The following is a 22,394-nucleotide window of genomic DNA, read 5'->3' as shown; positions in this document are numbered from 1 at the left end:
GTTTTGTTTCAGGCTAAAGATGATGCAGGTTCTGTTTCAGGCTAAAGATGATGCAGGTTCTGTTTCAGGCTAAAGACGATGCAGGTTCTGTTTCAGGCTAAAGATGATGCAGGTTTGGTTTCAGGCTAAAGATGATGCAGGTTCGGTTTCAGGCTAAAGATGATGCAGGTTCTGGTCGAGACTAAAAATTAGACTAGAGGGCAGTACTATACCGGGGACACTAAAACCCCGGGCGTGAGCACTCTCATTTCCTCTCTGCTAGAGCCTCCCAAGCGTGAGACAGAAAAATATGTTGGGTGATTGGTCTACTCCTATACCTTGTCTGTGGTGATGGTACGCGTCTTCACCCTGTAGATAAAATTGATTTCTGCTCTGTAGATAAAGTCGTCACACATGATTGTAATTTCGAGAAGGCTATCATCAACTTGTTTGATCGAAGTTTAAAATGTCATACCTAAATACGAAACGATAGAATGTTTACTTGACATATTACAATAACAATTCGTATTATAGATACAACTATTACATGATAAATAAATTTTAATACATTTGAAGAATGATGGAAATAGACTGGTATATATATATGTATAGTTATTGTTAATACTTATTGTTAATCTATAACCAGTAGAAAATGTTCAAGTTCTAAATTCTTAATATTTTATAGGATTGCAAAACCTGTTAACTATAAGACAATTCGATTTGCATGTTTAGAAGAAGCAGTAGAACACCCCTTAAAACCTATTACTGTTATGGTAAGATACTATTTGAATATATGGAGAAATTATGTAGATAGTAGTTTGATAATCTAATTAGATTTCTGTTCCATAAAATGTTGCAGTTAATTGATGGACGCAGTGGAGTTAAACGCAATGCGTTACAACATACGCATAATAATTTATCGAATAGTACATCAATCCCTCTGTCTGGAAATGCCTTACCTGATCAACTATTAAGTCATTCTGCGCTTGATGGGTCAGATCCTCTGTCACAATTTGCCAGAGAGGAATTAGATCCTTTATCTAAAATGGCTGCAGATGAGGTTTGTAAGTTAGTTATATTTAATCCTTATGTTATTATCTGAAATTTTCTATGTTATTCACTGTCTTAGATACGCACGTACAGTGTTTTCTCTATATATGTCCACAACATGGGTGTAGCCAGAGACATATGTCAGCCAGGAGATACTATTCTTTGATCCACACCGATTGTAGAAAAGGACAGCGAAGCTCTAGAGGCCTCGGCCGCTGAGCAGTGTAACATAATATGGGTCGGGTATATCAGTGTGAGACCAGGAGACCACTCCTAAGCTGAGGTCTCTTGATCTTCATGGCCCCTCATATCCCACGGCAGTGAGGATAGTTCTGGAACTTTTATCGGCTAGATATTTGGGACATATATTGAGAAAACACTGTACATCTCATTGAAATATTGTTAATAAAGACTCAAATATGAACATTTAATGACATATCATGAAACAATATTCATGCAAAAGTTCTTGACCATGAATCATAGAATATTCATTCTAAACATATTGTCAAATGTTCATTATCATTTTAATGATCCAACTGTCTTGTCACATATACTTTGATCTTTTTGTTCGTATTGTAATAGTATATGGCTTATAATTAAAAATATTATAGACAATGGTATCAAAGATTATGTCATTAAGAACATCTATATATAATTGTGCTTGAAATATGTCTGCTTATTTTTTATAAATACAAGAAACACATATTATTAGGTATTAGTATAGATAATTATTGTGTTATTAATAGTACAAGATAGGGAATAGCGACTGGTGTGTGATATGGAAGAATGAGTGATATAAGATAAATTGTAAACGAAGTCCCATTCATTGACCGCGACGTCGAAATTGAATAAATATATATGTATACATATAAGAAACAAATACATACACTCAGGTAGTAATTTGAGGACTACTCTGCTTAAATTTCATATGAATTAACTTTTCATTGAACCAATTGTAAAAACATTTCACTGTTTTGTTCCAAATCACTTAAATAATGGAGGTCTAATTGGGCAAAACAATTCTGTCTTCTGAATGTCATGTCTATACTGGGTAGATCTGTTTGCAAACAATTTGACCTCCTGAATGAATAATGCTTTTATGTACTTATGTACACTTAACAAAATGAAACTTTATTTCATTTGCAGTTGAACATTACATTTATAAAAAAATGAATTACATTCTTTCTAAGCATAAATTATATCTAACTAAAACATAAAATACTATTGGCTAATGTCACATAAATAAAAAGTTATTCACATTTTTTTGTTCGGACGTCAAGTTTTCTATGGTTATGTATTTACATACACAGTAAAATATTCGTATTTTTATTGCTGCATATAATCGCAGTGTACGTAAGTAGATGTCCGACACAAAAACAATAGGTTTAAACAAAGTATTTATAAACAGCTGCATTTCTTGAAATAAATAAAAACCCTAATGCTGGTATTGTACATCAGGATACCTATTTCTTAGAGATAATATATAACCAGTCGCTACAGGTGTTTCAAAGAAATACACAATGCATCGAAGTTCAAATATAAAGTGTACGTAGGTATATGTCTGCCACTGTATACTCACAAACGGTACTCCGCATACAGTACCACAGATAGTATTATAAGAATTAATATTTGTTTCATACAGTATTTTACATTATTTGTAGTTTGAAATGTAATATTTATTTTACAGTGGGATTATTCTGGCAATATTGCTACTACGAATAAAAAGGTTAAAGATACTGCAGAAGAATTAGTAGAACCCTGGTCAGCAAGACGAACTGCAATATTAAGCAAATATACAACTTCAGAAAAGCTATCAATTGTTACTAGCTTTTTAACAGGTGGTGAGAAAGGTAGATTTTCCTTTTTATAAATAAGCTATGTTATGTATGTAATGGAAATTACATTTGTCGTAATAAATTTATTATAGTTGTTGTTAAAGTTCAACCAACTGGCGGTGTAGTAGATAAGGTAAGGACGAGATTGGAACAACTAGATGATTTCGAAGAAGGATCTGTTAGACAAATGTTAGACCTATCACAGCAGCAATATACCGCAAGAATTGAACAGTTAAATAATGAACTTGTACAAGCTTGGCATTCTGATCAAAGGGTTAAAGCGCTAAAAATAGCTATTCAGGTTTTTATTTTTCCAATGTTATATTATTAATTATATTTAAAGATGCACAAAAATTAATATAAAATTATTTTAGTGTGCCAAATTGTTAGTAGACACGTCTGTTACGGCTTTTTACCCTAGCAAATTTGTTCTTATCACTGACATCTTAGATATTTTTGGGAAACTTGTGTATGAAAGGTTAAAAGTTAAAGCTGAGTATTACAAGTTAGTAATCAATTCAACGTTTAATAATTTTCCTCTTTATCTTCTACTCAACATGGAATGATAATACGGTGACCCATGCAACTATGATTTCTTATATTGTTGAATCAATTTATATAGGAATGTTACAAGCCAAAAATAGATGGATATAAATATAATTTATTGTAGTTGTATGGGATACCGAATTATTATAGATCATTTTATTGCAAAATTATTTATCTCATAATATTTTGTAGACCAGGTAGTAAGGTACCAACAAGTTTACCTGATAATTTTACACCAAATATGGTACCTGAGAATGCAAAAGAAACATGTAGAAACTGGTTCTATAAAATTGCATCGATAAGAGAACTAGTTCCACGGCTTTATGTGGAGATGGCGATAATAAAATCGTACAGTTATCTGACAACAAGGTAAGATGTACGTTTTTTTATATTACATGTGTAGAAAAGACAATCTGTATAATGTTCATATTATGCAACATGTAGTGAAATACTTCACACAAATATTTCCACCACTTGAAGTGTAATATATGTTTGTTTCACTTTTTTTACTTCAACCTTTTTATGTTCAATTTTTAATAACATTCTCCCTAACAAATAAAAATTTTATTTTAAAAATTATTCTATCCTACATTAAATTCTTCATTTTTCAAATAAATCTATATAAAATATCTATTCATATATACCCGGTCAGCAAAACTTGCTTCGAGCACATCTTGATCAATGTTTTTAATCGTACTTTGCAAGCAAAAGCTGGTCATTTTGGTGTCAAAAGCATGCTTGAAGCAGAACTTGGTCCCTATTTGCAAATAATTTGCCACCAAAAGTTGTCGAAAAATTCCGAGCCTAATGCGGAAATAGAAGGCTCTGTAGTTGAGTGCAAAGTTTGCATGCAAAATGAACGAAGTTACTTAGACTTAATAGTTTATTATGTATAAAGTTTATTCATTATAATTGTACCAAGTAAACGATTTGCTTTTGATTTGCTTTGAATTTGTCACCAAAATTTGTCTACAAATTCCGACTCATCTATTTCTGCATTAGGTGCAGTATTTGAGTGTAAAGTTTGCAGGCGGAATTCTATGCCAAATGAAAAGCAAATCGAGACCAAACCTTGGCCTCCTTACAGAGGGCAGATCGATCGCACTAAGAGTAAATATCGGGCAAAATCGGAGGAAATCTTTCTGTAGGAGGGAAAACGGAATTCGAAATTAAATAATTTAAAATTTTATTTATTTTTTAAGATTGAAATATTTACAGATCTTAAAATTGTAGTTTTTTCCCCTCTTACAGCAAGATTTCCTCCGATTTTGCCCGATATTTACTCTTAATGCGACCGACCAGCTTTCTATAAGGAGGCGAAGGTTTGGTCTCAATTTGCTTTCCATTTGGCATAGAATTCCGTCTGCAAACTTTACACTCAAATACCGCACCCAATGCAGAAATACATGGGTTGGAATTATTAGACAAACTTTGGTGGCGAATTCAAAGCAAATCAAGAGCAAATCATTTACTGGGTACAATTATATTGAATAAACTTTATATATAATAAACTATTAAGTCGAAATAACTTCGTTCATTTGTAATTTTTTATTAGTTTAATGAAACTAAACAATCGAATCGATAATAATATACAACAAAGTAATATACATGTACCAATTATAGTACATTATCTTAACGTAACTATCATTTCTTTGCATTGCATCATATGTATACTAACACATAAGGAACTCTTGTTTTAAAATATTATCTAATTTTTGTTCATTTAACAGATCTTTTACAAGAATTATTTTCTGTAACTGACATTTCATCTTTTATGTTCATTCTGTCTTCTTAAGATAAGTTTGCATGTATTTTGTTTCTAAACATATTTATAAAATCTAAATTTATCATACCCTTGCTTTGTTTTTATTATGAAGACATATGTCTTGTTTGAAATAAATTACAAAGCGTTACACATGAATATCTCCAAAAATATTGATTATACGCAAAAATGTTTCAGATGAAAGTAGTTCGGTACCAAGGGTGACATCATGTGTTGGGACTTTTATTTTTACCGGTGGATACTCCAAGGTGAGGTGAAGGTCAACTTTCTTGTTTTAAATGGAATGATATGTTTTTTTATCCATCATAAAATAGTACGTTTTAAGATGAGTTCAATGACTCACGGTCATTCAAGGTTAAACATGCAGGGAAATGCAGAAAAGGTGTGATCGTTTTATTTGTACTTTACTTCGTGCCTTCGAATTTTCACACCAAAACAATAACATGTATTCAACATCAGCATTACTCAGGACAACATCAAAGTCATTATCAATGAAATGAAAACAAACGTATTTATGTAATTACTGTGCTCTTCTGCAAGATAGTCAATTTACTTTCATTACTATTCGTGCTAAGCTATCCTTCTCTGAACGATATTACTGAAATAAGTGGTGAAAATGGAAATGTATAAGAATTGTTTCGATATGTTTATGGTATTAGGGGAATGCAGGAAAAATTACAGAATGGCTGCTAATTTGTAAGCACAACGCTACCCAGATCGACCATCAAAGTCACATGTGGTATTTAAAAGACTAAAACAGCATTTTTTCCGTTCAGGTTCTTTGCAAGTGAAAAAAATCTACCTCGAACTGTGGCTAACGATAACGTCGCTACTGATGTATTGACATGAGTTAACGTGCATCTTCATGCAAACAGTAGACAAATTGCAAGAGAACGTGGAAGTAGTCATACAACTGTATTGAAAATTTTACATTCCAACAAGTTCCATCCATACCACATAACATTGCATCAGGATTTGTACGGAGACAATTTCGTCAAACGATCGAACTTCTGCAATTGGATTCATCAGAAGATAGTTGAAGATGATTCGTTTTTACCTAACGTCCTATTTTCTAATGAAGCAACATTTACAAATACTGGCAATGTAAACAGACATAACATGCACTACTGGGCAGCTCAAAATCCGCATTGGATGAAAACAACGGCGTTTCAAAATCCATGGACCCTGAACATTTGGTGCGGCATTATCGGAAATGTTGTCATTGGCCCGCATTTTTTCGAAGGACATTTAACTGGGCAAGTTTATGTTAACTTCCTACACAATGTACTACCCCAATTATGTGAAGAAGTTCCTTTAAATAAAAGGCACGTTATGTGGATGCAATATGACAGTGCGCCTCCGTTCTATGCATTATGCTCTCGAACAGCAATGAATGGAATCTTTGCAGAAAGGTGGATAGGTCGAGGAGATCCTGTAGCCTGGCCATCCTATTCGCCGGATTTAACACCACTGGACTACTTTGCATGGGGTCACATTAAAAATTGCGTAATGTCCATTAAACCTACGACGCGTGAAAACATGAAAGTCAGAATACGCGAAGCTTCTGCTAATATAAATGTTGAAATGCTGAGCAAAGTTAGAGAAACATTTAAACCAAGAATTTTTAAGTGCATTGAAGTAAAAGGTAATCATTTTGAGCACATACGAAACTAAAGTACAAATAAAACGATCACACCTTTTCTGTATTTCCCTGAAAGTTTGACCTTGAATAACTTTGAGTCATAGGCCATTGAACACACCTTAAAACGCACTATTTGATAGGGGATAAAAAAACATGTCATTCCATTTAAAAAGAGAAGGTTGACCTTCACCTCTCCTTGGAGTATCCACCGGGAAAAATAAAAGTCCCATCACATGATGTCCCACTCGCTGCTAAACAACTTTCATCTGAAACATTTTTGCTTATAATCAATATTTTTGAAGATAGTCGTCTGTAACGCTTTATAATTTCTACCCTGTATACTTTGTTTACTATCACTTATTCGTTTTCATTACGTCTTTGTTATGTTATTGGTATGTATAAAAACTTGTGTAAAAAAGCATGAAGTCTACAAATTCAGTTACATATAACAGATTTATGCAGTATTAATTTCAATTCTTTCCATTTTCAGTGAATTTAATAGCGCACTTCTCAGAATAACTCAAATGATACGAGGAATTGGAAATCCTCTTATAGCTGTATATGCTAGATGTTACTTATGTCGTGTGGGGTTAGCACTAAACAAAACGTCTGATTTTGAGTTTATAAGAAACAATTTTTATGACTTTCTTTCTACATACCAACAATTATTCAGCCCTTTTGTAAAAGATGAACTGACTAAGCAGAATATGACTATACATTCGTATTTAAATCTTTATTCGCCAGCTTTAGATTGGATTTTACAAATTTTGGTAGCAACAACACCTGAAAATCAATTGGAAGCTGTGCTTTCTCAATGTAAAATACAAACAAATAGGTGATTATCCTTTTATTACTACTATTATACTATTTATCAGTAGTATCCTGTACTTATATTAATTCAGCTTATTGTTTTACAGTTCATTGCTGTTAAATAGTGTGTTAACAGCCTTCAAACCATCATATATTGCTGTCCGTGCAATAGATTTTTTAAATTTGATAATTGCAATTCAAGATGATGGTAATTTAAAACAATAATTTCACTTACTTAAGAGTTACATTTAATATTTTATAATTGCATGCGTTTTTATCATTTCTCAGGCTATCCACAATACCAATTATACAGAAGTTTCGGTGAATGTTTAATACAGGAATCACCACCAAAAGAAGATTGTCAAACTATTCTCAATATAATATGGAAATATATAACGGACTTAACAAATCCTAACAAATTTATGCAATGTGTTGAAATTTGGATTCAATTTACTGCTATACACTTTTCTGTAAGTTTCAATATTAGTCATACTTAAGAGTAAAAGCTCATTTAACAAAGTTACTAATGTCATTGCAGGTAAATGAGTTAAATCTGTTTTTTGGAAAAATAATCGATCGACTAAATCCAAACAAAAACTTTGAACATTACTATTCACAGTTACAAAACATTATTGAAAAAATTGTAGCTCATACTCAAGATTTTGAATCTTTACTGGCTATGGTAATTATTATCTGTCTATTATGTTCTATTACACAGTTTTTCATCAATTATATGTACAAAATATTCTAGGAAACATTTTTCAGGATAATTTCTTACCTTTTATCGATCTGTTTCACAAGGAAACTATTAAAGTTGAAGTTTGTAAAACTATTATAGAAGGTATAAGTGCTCAAAATAGTTCCATAACTGATCCTATTGTTATAAATGCTCTCATGTTTATCGCTAGAATAATGCACGATTCTGTTAGGTAAGGATACTTTTTTTCTTCAAGAAATATATGTATATTTATTGTGTCATGAGTCAATAATTTCAGCGCTTTAACCGTTGAGGATGAGAAACGACAAATTGGTCAACTTATATGCAGTTTGGTGCAGCGTGTCGACTACGATCGCGATTTTGAAAAACAACTCAACTTTTACGCAGAGGCTAGAGCTGCTTTTCCTAATCTCGATAGTGTACATGTACAACTTGTACAGGTTTGTTATCATTGAAGAATCATTTGTTTGTTGTATGAGATAAATATTTGGTAATAAATGATAACCATGCTTGTCTGTGCATAGTGTGTAAATAGATTATCGGTCGACACTCGAAAAATTGTTCGGGGACATCACACAAGAAGAACGTCAGCATTTGTTCGTGCATGTGCTGCGTTTTGCTTTATTACCATTCCATCGTTAACATTAGTTCATACACGACTGCAGTTATATTTATTGTCAGGTCAAGTGGCACTTTTGAATCAATGTTTAGGCCAAGGTGAATATTTATATTTGTTTATAAAAACAACTTTATTCACAATTATAACTAAACAAACAATATTTTTTTAGCTGATGCATGCTTTAAGGCTGCTTTAAGCTTAGTTCCAGAAATGCCAAAAACTATAGACATAGATGGAAGACAAAAAAACTCACAACCATATTTACTTTCATATTTATCAAATTTTTTGTCAACTTTGTTAGTGGTTCCGGTATGTTTTCTTGAATTTTTGTAAAATAAGTAATTCATGTAGAAAGTGAACTTTATACTAAAGTGAACATTAATACTAATTCTATCAGGATAGTCCAGAATATGGTGTTTTATATTTGATGAGAGGATTGCTCAATGCTGTTCAACGTTCCTTTGAGGAAAATGTATCAACAAAGGCATATCTGTATTTGCGTGTGCTTGATCTATTATCAGTAGTAACTCAGGAGAATTATCCATACCACGTTGACAAGGTATTTCTAATAGGAAAGTTAATTTAAGAGAGTATGTATACATTAATTTATTACAATTTTCATTACACGTATAGGTTGATTCTAACGATAAGTTGTATGGGTCTGATAAAAAGTTTATCAGTGAAGTCAACAAAATTTGTTCAAAAATTGTCGAAGAGATTTTGTCTCACTTGAAGTATCTTGGGACCACGGATCAACTTGAGAAACAAGCAAACCTTGCTCTCGAGCTCTTTAATTGTTTTGTTATTAGAGCAGACCTGCGCGATCCATCATTAGCTCACATGGCTGTGAATTTATGGAATTTATCTCAACGCTATAACTTCATTGATTCAAAAGTTAAGGTAAAAGAGAGTGAAGGAATATTTCTTAGTAAAGTAGCTTATCGATCCTATGAAACTTATGTATAACTATTATATAACTATTTTTTTAGATGAAAACGATTGCTTATATGGTACAAAAGAGTCACCATAAGGAGTATAAACATTTTGCGGATATTTTAAAAAAGATGCTAAAATAAACGTTTCCTGGAAATATAAAACTAAACAAATCAAATGTGTAATTTCGCATATAGTTATGGAGCGGAAGTAAATGTAGAACTTTGACACGCAGTGTAGAAGGCATTTCGTAACAGTTTTTTTTTTTAGAAGATGCATTGATTGTAAATACATTGAGTTTGTCTTAACATTAAACATTTTCTATACGTATAACAAAACAAATTATAACGTTTATGTACGTCTCATAAAGTTGGCATACATTATTAATTTGTAATAGCGTTTGAACTAAATCATATTATATCCTAGAAGATTGACAAATTTCTTAGATAAATATAAATAGCATTTATATTTTAATAATTATGGATATTGATTTGTTCTATAACATGATAAAATTGATATACAAAAATAATGCACCAATTTTTAAAATTATTTTAATAGACCTTGCAATATTCATTATTTTAATGGAAGACTTTTGATTTTGAATGCCGTGAGGCATACAGTTCAAAATGCAATATACCTATATCACTATTTCTTTAAAACTGATCGGAGTCGGTCTAAAAATATATCTGCGTGATTTTCCGTAAATGTTAAGGCAGGTCTTAATCTTATTGAAGCCGCACCGCATCCACCACTTTGAATACCTGTAACAATAAGTAATCTTTCTACATTTTGTTTTACTTGAAATTATACACAGTGGCTTTTGGTTAATTGGGTCGTAGCTTAATCGGGACAAATATTGAAGATCGGAAACAAAAACTTGAATACAATACTATTGAGACAGTAGGCCGCTTAATTGAGACAAATTATCCGGTCCCGATGTGTCCCAATTAAACGGAGTCCACTGTAATTTTATTTTTTCTGTACCTAGTAAAATTCGAGTATTATTAAACGAGAATTACCTTTGGTTAATAATTTCTTAACTATTTGGTCTCGGAGTTCAGGCGTTGTACAGTTAAATGCAATAAATGTTCCACGACCACGGACCGAATTGATTGTACTGGAAAATTCGTTTTGTAAACTCGTGAGTTGCTTTAATGTGTATTCGCCGACACGTATAACTCTTTCCAGGAGTTTTTCATTCTTAATGGTTTCTAGAACTGCTTCCAGTAGTATCACTTTACTAGGATCACCCATCCAGGTGTTAAATACACGGAACCCTAGGTTGGGCCTGTAATAACATGATGATTGCATACATTGACCTTTATAATTGATCATGGTAAAATGGTGATCAATGATCGCAATTGCACATAATTTTCACGAGTTTTAATCGTGTATAACTCATAAACAAATGATTAATAATTTCAGTATATATATAACTTATTTGTCTCCGTAAAACACATTTTTAAAATTTTCATTACACACCCAAACAAGTAGATTCCGATCAAATTTTTCAAAAAAATTCATTATACATTATCTAGTAAACTAATCCATCTAGCTTTGCAGGAAAACTGAAATCGTTTGGTCGATTTATAAAAACGTTACTCAGATTTGAAGTGAGTGCGATCAATTATGTAAATCACTGTATGTGCATAGTGTGCCCGAAAAATAGAAGGCTTTCCGAAATATTCATATTCTTTCACGCAAATACTTCGAAGTCCTTCTTCAATTATGCTCTGTTTTTTGGAACAGACACATTTCGGAAGTTGAACCATTACGGTAAAGGACCCAATTACTGTGCTTACGTTAATTATACTTATTTTCAAAGCATAATGAATATTAAAAAGAGGTACATAACATATAAATTAAATGATTTTAATTTAAAAAATGTAATATCTCTTTTCTCATATTCATGATTATGCTTTAAAAATGAGTATAATTAATATAAGCACAGTAATTGCCCAGTAAGCATGAATTTGCCACCAAAATTTGTCTACAAATTCCGATCCATCTGTTTCCGAATTAGAGTCGGTATTTCAGTGCAAAGTTTGCAGCCAGAATTCCATGCCAAATCAAGATCAAATCGAAGCCAAACCTTGGCCTCGTTATAGAGGGCAGGTCAGTCGCACTAAGAGCAAACCGAACCTTGTTCTAAGAATAAACCTTGCTCGTAGGAGGAAAAACGGAATTAAATTATTGAAAATATATGAAACTTACAATTATATAATTTAGAAGTTTAAATAAAATTCTATTTTTCCTCCTATAGCGATTTTGCCCGATATATACTCGTAGAGCAAGGACTTAGTGCGACCGACCTGTCCTCTATAACGAAGCCAAGATTTGGTCCTAATTTGGCATGGAATTTTGCCTGCAAACTTTGCACTCAAATTCCGATCCATCTGTTTCTACATTTGTCTCGGAATTTGTCGGCAAGTTTTGGTGCCAAATTCGTACAAGACACGGCTCAAATTCTGTTTCAAGCAGGGTTTGGTCTCAAATGGACAAGTCTTTTGGTCGCAAAGTGTGATACAAACATTGTGCAAAATTTGTTCCACATAGCATTCGGCTAACTGGGTGGTACCTCCACAGTAATTGGGCCCCTTACTCTAGTTTCTATTCGATTGTAACCTGGACATCAAATTTTCGTATGCAAAGTATGTAGTAAAGATCTTGCGAATTTGTATTTGCGCGAGGAATAACCATGTTCCGGAATGTCCTATATTTTCTTGATGGACACTTCTAAGTATATCTTAATTTACTTTAAAGCTTCGGCGTGGTAATAGCCACCAATTTGCATTTTTTTACTGAATGTTACTAATTCTGGCGGAGATTCCAAATTGAAGTGCTCATGACACCACATTTTCCCTGTTGGCCCACCTCCTGTTTGAACTTCGTCGATTAATAAGGCTGCTCCGTGCTAAAATGTTAACAATTATCTTACTAGAAAATAAAACTAATTTACAACATTCTTACATTTTATCAAATAAGGGAGCGTGATATAAGTTTTCAGAGTTAACAGCACCGTCCATACTTTGCAAGTGAAAATATACATGAATAATTATTACTTTTTTTGTTATACGTTGTAATCCTTGGAAAAATTCGGGAGAAGCGTGATTATCCCCTCCTTCCGATTGAATTGGTTCCACTATCACACCAGCAACAGGAACTTTTTTTTCAGTTTTATACTTTTCGAACAATTCTTCAACCTAATAAGACAATATTGTAAGGTTCTTTGCTGTAATTTACATGGTTATTTAAATATGATACAATTAAAATTTTAGCAACTATATACTTCGGCTAAACAACGTTGATCTTCCTGTTGATTCTCCCGTATATGTTCATTCAATGGATATTTGTACTGAGGGAATGAGGCAATCGGCCAATCGAAAGCTGGAATATCTATTTTATGAATATATTTGCTATGCGTCGTCGACAGAGTTCCCAATGTTCTCCCGTGAAAAGCACCTAATAATATTGATAGTATCTTTTTAAACCGTTCCATTTATCGAAATTTTCGTAATTTCTGTTTGTTACCGATTAGGGTAAGGGACCTAATTACTGCAAGCGTGCCAATTACTGTGCCTACATTAATTATACTTATTTTTAAAGCATAATGAATATTTAAAAAGAGATATAAATATAGCATATATGTTAACCGATTTTAAAGAAAAAAATTTAATATCTCTTTTTTAATATTCATTATCGGTATTATAGTTAAAGCGTAATGAATATTAAAAAAGAGATGTTAAATTTTTTCATTAAAATCTTTAATATGTATGTTATATCTCTTTTTAAATATTCATTATGCTTCTGAAATAAGTAGAATTACACAGTAAGCAATTTGCTATGAATTTGCCACCAAAATTTGCCTACAACTTCCAATCCATCTGTTTCCGTATTAGGCTCGGTATTTGAGTGGAAAGTTTGCAGCCAAAATTCCACGCCAAATCAAGACCAAATCGAAGCCAAACCTTGGTTTCGTTATAGAGGGCAGGTCAGTCGCATTAAGAGCGAACCGAATCTTGTTCTAAGAGTAGACTTTATTTGTAGGAGGGAAAACGGAATTAAATTATTGAAAATATATGAAACTTACAATTACATAATTTGGAAGTTTAAATAAAATTCTATTTTTCCTCCTACAATAAGGTTTCGTAGAGCAAGAACTTAGTGCGACCAACCTGCCCTCTATAACGAAGCAAAGATTTTGGTCCCAATTTGGCAAGGAACTTTGCCTGCAAACTTAGCATTCAAATTCCGATCCATTTGTTTCCACATTGGGCTCGGAATTTGTCGGCAAGTTTTGGTGCCAAATTCGTACAAGACACGGCTCAAATTCTGTTTCAAGCAGGGTTTGGTCTCAAATGGACAAGTCTTTTGGTCGCAAAGTGTGATACAAACATTGCCCAAAATTTGATGGAAACAACATTTGGCTAACTGGGTAATATAGGTACAGTAATTCCTTATCCTATAATTACCTTTAAATGAAAGAATTGAAAATCGCGGGGCACCAGGAAGCTGGTTCATCATGCAACTTTCGATTTCATCTTTCGTGAAAGGGGCACCTTTCCTGTGTTTCTCAGCATACCAAATAAAAATATTTTTGAAAGCGTTTTCGTTGGAACAAGAACCGCACATCATCGTTGTAATGTGAGATAATCCTGGAGGAGCAATCTGTGCATATCATAAATAATATAAAATAATAGTATAGTATAATAATAATATAATATATATAATAATGTATATAATAATGTATTCACGCGATAACCGTGTTACATACCCCTTTTTCAAGCATAACCTTTTTCAATCTACTCGGCCAATCCTTTCCGGGGAAGACCCCCAATGCTGGTCTGTTAGCTATAATTTTCTGTTGATAGAAGTAAACGCCGCTTAACATTAACATTATAAGAATTTCATTTATTGCTATAATGTAAGAGTAATCTTTTATACAATTGGGTAAGGGACCCAGTTACTGTGGCGTTGCCATAATTACTGTGCCTATATTAATTATACTTATTTTTAAAGGATAATGAATATGAAAAAAGAGATATTAAATTTTTTATTAAAATCAGGTAATATATATGTTATATACCTCCTTTTGAATATTCATTACGCTTTAAAAATAAGTATAATTAATACAGGCATAATAATTGGGTCCCTTACTCTATTTCGTTGCCCTATTGAAATATTTTCTATTAGAGTGATTCCTGATTACCTGATTAACGGGATCAGCAAGGGCTCTTAACATAGCAGGATGGTTGTAGCCTAAAGGCATCGATGAAATTTGCATATACACATCGAGCAGAGAATTTCCATCCACATCCATTATGTAGTTACCTATCGATTTCTCGTAATCCGCGAAGAATTGTACGGAAGAAGCTTGCTGGAGACATAAATTGCGACATGTTTCATCACAATTGTACATATTTAGCAAAAACCGAGTATTATACATGAAAGTGATTTATTGCGGCAGACAGACAGCTAATTTCATCTTCTCGCAAACTAGCGAGAATAAAAATTTTAACGTAAGAAAGCAATTCTTTTGAAAAATATTTGCCGGTAGGACGCGTTTTGAATCAATATTATATTACGTTCGTGATTAGATATCTCATCCAACAATTCCTTCCCTCGCAAAGCAATAAAAAGGACATTACAGTATAATGAAAAATAAACCTCACAAACAAAATACAATTCTCAGTCAATGAGAACAAAAAAAAATATTCATAGTAATTACATTTACTGTCTGGACTTCGAAACATTAATCGTCATAATTCCAGTCGACATAGATTTAGGCATATAAATCATGTAGTCTGACAATGCAATCTCGAGAACCGTTAAAGAATCAAACTAATTAACACTAAACCTACCGAGCACAAAACATATAAAAGTGAAACGTATTATAGAAGGGAGAAGACTGAATTCATTTAAACTTTGTACGATTTTCATTATAATACAATATATGCTTAAATAAAGAAGTCAATTCAGTAATTTCTTATAAAAACGTTTTTATAATTTCAATAATTGTGAAATAGAAAACCGGTCATTTTGACCGTGGTAGGTTTAGTGTTAAGAATCTGCAAAGAATAAAGTTACAACTACCGTTTAATATTGAGGAGTTGATTGCAAACGCTAACTTATTATTTAGACATTCTATTTACAGTGTTTACTCTATATAAGCCCCAAATGCCAAACCGATAAAAGTCCCAGAACTATACTCAGTGCCGCGGGGTATACCCCGTCAGGAGCCATGAACCGAAGCCTCTAGAGCTTCGCTGTCCTTTTCTACGTTCAACGTGGATCAAAGAATAGTATCTCTTGACCGATATATGTCCCTGGCTAAATCCGTGTTTTGGATATATCGAGTCAACACCGTAGTTGGAGTATTTTTTAGAGTGTTGCGCGACGCTCAATAAGAATATCGTCTGAAAATATTTAGATCATTCCCGTTCAACAAGTCTTGCGGCGGACAAGGGGCGTCCGCCGATGCCCGCGGGCATAGCTGAGGGCAATGTGACGCGAATGGGAAATATATTTTCATAGGCTGAACCATCGAAAAGAGGCGTAGCTCGTTGCCCGCCAAGTCGCTTATGCCCGGGGAACCAAATTCTCTGCCCGCACGGGCCATAGCTGAATTGTAGTGATTTAGATGTATCTATATTCAATATACTTGTATCATATTGAGGTCTCGTAACAAAGCGCGTGATTGAGGTCCCGGTATTTCCGTTGTGACTTCTGGCTTTTTTGGTTCTTCCGACAAAACTCCAGTCAGGCATCTTTTCCACGGAATTACATGTCCTGCATGGAAATAGCAAGGTATTACTACATATGCCACGCTGAAATGTTGCGCTTAACCATTTGGCTGTTTTTGACAAGTATACTCATCATGAAGAGATTACAATATTTTGTGTTATGACGAGTATACTCGTCAAAACAGCTGGCTGGTTAATTTTTGCGACACAATTTAGGTACACACTTTTCAAAGAGGTCACAATAGCTAAATGGTTAAGGAAACGACGTTGATTTATATTCGTATTCATTCGTGTGTAGTCGATTCGACGAGTAAATATGATAAATATTCATTAGTCAGAAGAGTTTTGACACGACAATTTTACGAATAATTATCATGTACATACAGCTAAAGCGAAAATGTTTGTCACAAATTCACAGATACGAGATAGAGTACGCTTCCTCAATCACGATAACATTTGCCTCGGACTAGCGTATCGCTGCTAGTATCGCCGACTTAAATCACGTTAAGCCCTCGGGTTTAATAGACCTCACGTTTAGTTTTATTGATGTCACTTAAGGATGATTGGTTGACATACTGACGCACTTTCACACAACATATGCTCGCTACATTACAATGGAGTACGCTTGTTTTGCATTTTATTTGCTAATGTTAAACATGTTTCTTTATTTTACTCTTTTAGAAATGTATTTATTCCTTAATGTAAATTTTTGTGGAAGTTTAGCTGTTAAAAAGGTCCATAACGAACAGGGATCCAATTAATGTGGGGGTACCAATTACTGTGCCTATATTAATTATACTTATTTTTAAAACATAATGAATATTTAAAACGAGATATAAATATAGCATATATGTTAACTGATTTTAAAGAAAAAAATTCAATATCTCTTTTTTAATATTCATTATCGGCACAGTAATTGGGTCCCTTATCTATGTTGTTTAAAAAAAATGAAGATTAAATAAATCTGCGCATTACGTAAAAGTTCATACGTTTTCGGTATATAAAGTCGGAAAATTTATGTGATTAGAGTTTAAAAATCGATGTGCAGTTAGTTTGTTTAATGCTGTTGCACGTTCCGCAATATCGTTCAAATATTGTTTGATAAAGTGTCTACCAATCGATACTTCAATATTATTTTACACTAACGTACTTTACAACTGTCGCAAAAATCTGATTGTAAGTTGAACGTTGTATATATTAAGAATAAGATAGTATTTAAGTTTCCAATTTATTTCTGGAAGCACAAGGTCGATAAACAAGTTTATATGCTATCCAAGCCGCATGTACGTGCGTAAACAGTCACAATTTTGTTCAACTGTACGGTATTCAAGATTTCGATAAGATAAGCAATGAAGCAACTGTAGAGAAATTTTGATAAGGAAAACAAGAGAATAAGAACCCAAGATTATCCAACTCGTAGTACTGTCCGATTATCGTACGACAATCAATTTAATATTTCTCTTTTATTTTAAACAGTATAAATGTAATTGACGGATTGTGGCGTCATTTGTTTCAGCAAAAGTCGGGTATTTATCTTAATTAAAAATTTTCCATAATAAACACGTTCACCACAAATGAAGATCAAAATTGTTTAAACTATTAAGAGAAAAAGAAAGTGTGAGAGAGAGAGAGAGAGAGAGAGAGAGAGAGAGAGAGAGAGAGAGCGAGAGAGCGAGAGAGAGGTTTGAGGAAGAAACCGAGTATCGATTCTTTGGGTACCATGCGCGGAGTGATTTACACTTTCAAGTTTCTGACTCTCGTGTGGATGTGTCGTTGAATATAACGCGTAAAAAGCGTAATATATAGCGTAAAATGATGATAAATACCGTTGATAAATTGCCATGACAAGGTTCGGGTACACAATACTGCTTGACACTTATTGACGAGCATTTTGTACTACTCTATGGTAGAACGTGCCTCGCGAAGGGATGGATTCGCACTGGCCACGGCCACTGTGACACAGCTCCGCTGATCCTTGCGCAGGAATTACAATCTGGTTGCTCCCGAGACTGTACGAACCTTCACGAACCAGTTGGTTTTAATCGTACATTTTTCAGCTGAAACACCGCTCGAATCAACCTAGACTCGTGTAATCGAGAACAAGCCTCTAAACAATATCAACTGATTTCATAATATGTCGACAGGCCGCAGTCAGATTACGATCTGAGTCTGGACATATCGCATTATTGATAAAGACTGCGGAGCCCCATCTTCCTATAGGGCGCTTTCGTTCGTACACGGTCCCGTACGAAGTTTCACGAATATTCAAACCCAGTGGCGCGTATACTCACAAACACTTCTTTCACCAACCTGTACTATAGTAGCGCTTCTCTCTGTTGTTCAGCTCGTAACCCCCTTTATTTTCCCAATTCCCCCCCCCCCCCCCCGTTTTACAGAACACCACACAACGAGAGATCTGTCCATTATGGCTGAGCGATCATCGTACGGTTAAGAGCGACAAAGTGAGCGTTCAATATATTGTCTATTAACCCTAGCACGGGTGGGGGGGGGGGGTGTTTCCGCCGAACCCACAGTTTGGAAAACTTTAAATTTGGACTATTTTTCTTGGGTGAAAAATTCTCAAAAAATGATTTATTGTCGCTTGTACATGTAAGTTTAATATTCCGAAGACCCGTTGCTATAGGAAAAAAATTACAGTGAAAAGAAAGGAAAAACCAAACAATGCATCGCGACGTCACTACAGCGGCAATGATGCGAAACGGCCCCCAACGCTCCTTTTATCTCCAAAGAATAACAAAAATAATCCCAGAACTAAGAATCGAATGACGGAACTGATTGACAAGGAACGATGGAGTATTTGAGTTATATATACAGTCAAGCATTCAATGCAGTCAGAAGTAAATATTTATTCTGAGAGAAGACGGTTATAACTATTTTCTATTTTCTAAATATACATCTAAATGTAATGTAAAATGTTCATAAAGCATCATACGCTTAAATATTACAAAACTTTTTCTTAAAAAATAATTTCTTTTAAGAGAAATGAATGAAAAAGAGTATGGGTTCGAGGAGAGAGAGCCCCACCCCCCCTGGGAATTCGCGTGACGGCTCGAGGTTTGGGAGTACTAGGGTTAATATGGAATTATATCGTTATATGTAGTAACTGTAAATGTATTGGTCAGATTGTTCTAATAGGGATTCGATTACGAAACGGCATTTTGAATTAATCCACTGGTTTCGCATTCTATATAATTAAATACAGATGCACTGGCGGTCAAAAGAAATTTTAAATATTAATCTATATGCGATAACCATCACAATTTTTACAAACTGAAATTTTATTTTAGAGTAACATTTTATAAATATTTACATCTTATGAGATAATGGAAGCGAGAAAACTACAAAAGGGGATAGAAAATTCGTAGTTTGTAACGCGACGGGGAAACAATAAAGCGTCAAGACCCCTCGTCACCCCCCCCCCCCCCGATGTAACAGAAGAATTGCGCCGAGGCAGCGTGGCCGGCGGTTCAAGGGGAACCGCGGGGTCTGGAACCTTCTAGACCCCTAGTAACGCGTTATTGATAAAGATAGCAACGAGTCCATATAAATATCGGTAGATTACCGCGGAGTAGCCACTCTTGCTGCACCTGTAGGAGAGGACGAGGTAAGACCACGGCCGCCTACAGGATGGGAGAGTACGAAGCAATGCTATCGGACGCCCAGCAGCAGGGCTGCACCTGTGGGAGAGGACGAGTCAGACCACGGCCGCCCACAGGACGGGAGAGTACGAAGCAATGCTATCGGACGCCCAGCAGCCCAGGAGAGGACAGGGGTTGCACCTGGACGCCTCTCTGGATACATGGGAGAGGACGGCCATGAAGGCCGGCCGCCCGCCGAGAGGAAAGAACAGGGTAGCTTCCTGGCCGCCTGAGAGTAGGGACGCCTGGTTCCTCTGTACGTTTCGGAGAGGACGGCCATGAAGGCCGGCCGCCGATCGGACATGAGAAAACAGGCGAAACCGCGTCGTCGTCGTATTCCCAGAGGGAGAGTACGGTTGAAATAAACCGGACGCCCGATGGTGGTATCGCGTATTATATAAAATCTTTTCCTAAATTAATCGTTGCTAGCTTTGTCTCTCACTCTTTAGAAAGAATCTATTTTATAACAAAACCTATTTCCTCATCCTTTGTACTAACGTGTTTGGAAAATATATCCTATGTTTCCAGACATTCCGACTCCTGTCATTCCGCCACCACCGCAATCCTTTACGTTACAAAATGTTGTCGCCCAACGTGCAGGCCGAGGCTCACGACCAGAACTCCGACTCCACCTCCAATCCTGACCTGAGTCCCAGTCCAACGGTCCAGTTTTCTCCGAGCCAGTTCTCACAACTCCTCGGATCGTTACACGATAAGACACCTAGTTGTCAAAGAAGCTTTACGAGATGCAGGGAACGCTTCGACGGCTCTCATGACTACATGAGAGTCAGTGCGTTCATCGCCGCTGTATCGATATTTAAAGATATCGAAAATATTAGCGATGAAAACGCATTAAAAGGACTTCCACTACTCTTCGAGGGACATGCAGCTGTCTGGTGGCGGGGTGTACGAGCATCCGTCTCATCGTGGAAAGAAGCATTGGAGACAATAAAGTCGACCTTCGCACCTCGACGTCCCGCGTATCAGGTGTACACGGAGTTGTTCCGGACTACACAGGATTCAAATACCCCGACGGATCTTTTTATTAGTCGGAAACGGGCCCAGTTGGCAGAATTACCAAACCCGCACCCGGAGACGGTCCAGATCGATATGATATACGGTCTCCTTCGTCTTCCGCTCCGGAAAAAGATTCCCCGGGAATCGGTGAAAACATTCACCGAGTTGATCAAGCGTGCCCGAGATGTAGAAGACCTCGAGAAGGAGGATCAAGGTAAAACCCATCACCGTCGGACGGGCGGAATATTCGTCGAACCATATCCCAGGGATCACCGCCGCTGCAATATTTGCCGCCGTCCAGGACACACCACCACTGAATGTCGTTTCCGAAAGAACAACATATCAGGACCGAAACCGACGACCGCCGCAACAATGTTACAGCCGAGACTCTTACAGCCCCAGGGAAGTCGCACTCCGTTGCAATGCTACGGATGCGGAAAACCGGGAGTTGTACGCAGCAAATGCCCGGACTGCTCGAAGACGACCACACCACCTACTTCCGCAGCATTTTGCACGGTAAATGCATCAATGCAACCACGACAGCGACCAGCGGTCGACGTCACCATCGCCGGAGAAAAGGGACAGGCCTTCTTCGATACGGGAGCGAAGTGCAGCGTGGCAAGCCAAAACCTATACTTCCTGCTGATGAAAAAGGGACACGTTTTCGAGGAACGGAGAATGGAAGTCGCGTTGGCAGACGGAAATCCGCGCATACAGAGTGTTAAAGCCGCTCGGATGGAAGTAGAGCTTCGTGGTCGCCGCCTTTGGACCACCTTCGTCGTCTTGCCGGAAGGAAGGGACAACCGAACCTTACTGGGCGTCGACTTCATCGAAGACGCTGGAGTTGTGTTGAACGTTCCGCAGCGAATATGGCACTTCGTAGACGCACCGAAACAACTACACGATTTCCAGGGAGAAGTTCCGGTCGGGAATGCACCTTTCGGCAAGGGGGAGACAGGGACCCCTCTATCGTCTTTAAAAGCAGATCTAGTTCGTGAGATGCAGGAGTTCGCGGAACCGCCACCAGAATGTTTGAGCCCGATCCGTGAAGACGCGAAGG

The 22,394-nt window shown here is 35.7% G+C and overlaps 2 protein-coding genes across 2 annotated transcripts; one reads left to right on the top strand and one right to left on the bottom strand.

The window, feature by feature from the left end:
* Positions 1 to 414: 414 nt before the first annotated feature.
* On the top strand, positions 415 to 10,620 carry LOC143361072 (VPS35 endosomal protein-sorting factor-like). Its single transcript, XM_076800334.1, has 18 exons — positions 415 to 573; positions 665 to 752; positions 839 to 1,039; positions 2,717 to 2,879; positions 2,957 to 3,165; positions 3,239 to 3,369; positions 3,603 to 3,779; positions 7,326 to 7,670; positions 7,753 to 7,853; positions 7,934 to 8,115; positions 8,184 to 8,327; positions 8,411 to 8,574; positions 8,641 to 8,803; positions 8,888 to 9,080; positions 9,152 to 9,291; positions 9,380 to 9,541; positions 9,616 to 9,882; positions 9,972 to 10,620. Exons 1-18 carry the CDS (start codon positions 557 to 559, stop codon positions 10,056 to 10,058), a joined length of 2,934 nt encoding a protein of 977 aa, XP_076656449.1. The 5' UTR covers positions 415 to 556; the 3' UTR covers positions 10,059 to 10,620.
* Gabat (4-aminobutyrate aminotransferase) lies at positions 10,154 to 18,858 on the bottom strand. Its single transcript, XM_076800335.1, has 10 exons — positions 18,485 to 18,858; positions 16,577 to 16,704; positions 15,125 to 15,292; positions 14,690 to 14,776; positions 14,388 to 14,583; positions 13,205 to 13,377; positions 12,978 to 13,118; positions 12,672 to 12,829; positions 10,935 to 11,203; positions 10,154 to 10,676 (listed from the first exon to the last, which is right to left on the bottom strand). Exons 1-10 carry the CDS (start codon positions 18,546 to 18,548, stop codon positions 10,561 to 10,563), a joined length of 1,500 nt encoding a protein of 499 aa, XP_076656450.1. The 5' UTR covers positions 18,549 to 18,858; the 3' UTR covers positions 10,154 to 10,560.
* Between the last annotated feature and the right edge of the window lie 3,536 nt (positions 18,859 to 22,394).

The sequence above is a fragment of the Halictus rubicundus genome, chromosome 14 (assembly GCF_050948215.1).
Source record: "Halictus rubicundus isolate RS-2024b chromosome 14, iyHalRubi1_principal, whole genome shotgun sequence".
Taxonomy (NCBI): Eukaryota; Metazoa; Arthropoda; class Insecta; order Hymenoptera; family Halictidae; genus Halictus; species Halictus rubicundus.
This window is presented reverse-complemented; position numbering and strand designations above follow the sequence as displayed.

Excerpts from the sequence above, each read along its gene's own strand:
- LOC143361072 (XM_076800334.1), top strand. Across the intron at positions 3,166-3,238 it reads CGCTAAAAATAGCTATTCAG|TGTGCCAAATTGTTAGTAGA; the intron begins GTTTTTATTTTT and ends AAATTATTTTAG. Across the intron at positions 3,370-3,602 it reads GTTAAAGCTGAGTATTACAA|ACCAGGTAGTAAGGTACCAA; the intron begins GTTAGTAATCAA and ends AATATTTTGTAG.
- Gabat (XM_076800335.1), bottom strand. The coding sequence starts at position 18,548 with ATGCTCGTCAATAAGTGTCAAGCAGTATTGTGTACCCGAACCTTGTCA. Across the intron at positions 15,293-16,576 it reads GAGACCTCAATATGATACAA|CAAGCTTCTTCCGTACAATT; the intron begins GTATATTGAATA and ends TTATGTCTCCAG. Across the intron at positions 13,378-14,387 it reads TTCAATTCTTTCATTTAAAG|GTGCTTTTCACGGGAGAACA; the intron begins GTAATTATAGGA and ends CAATATTATTAG.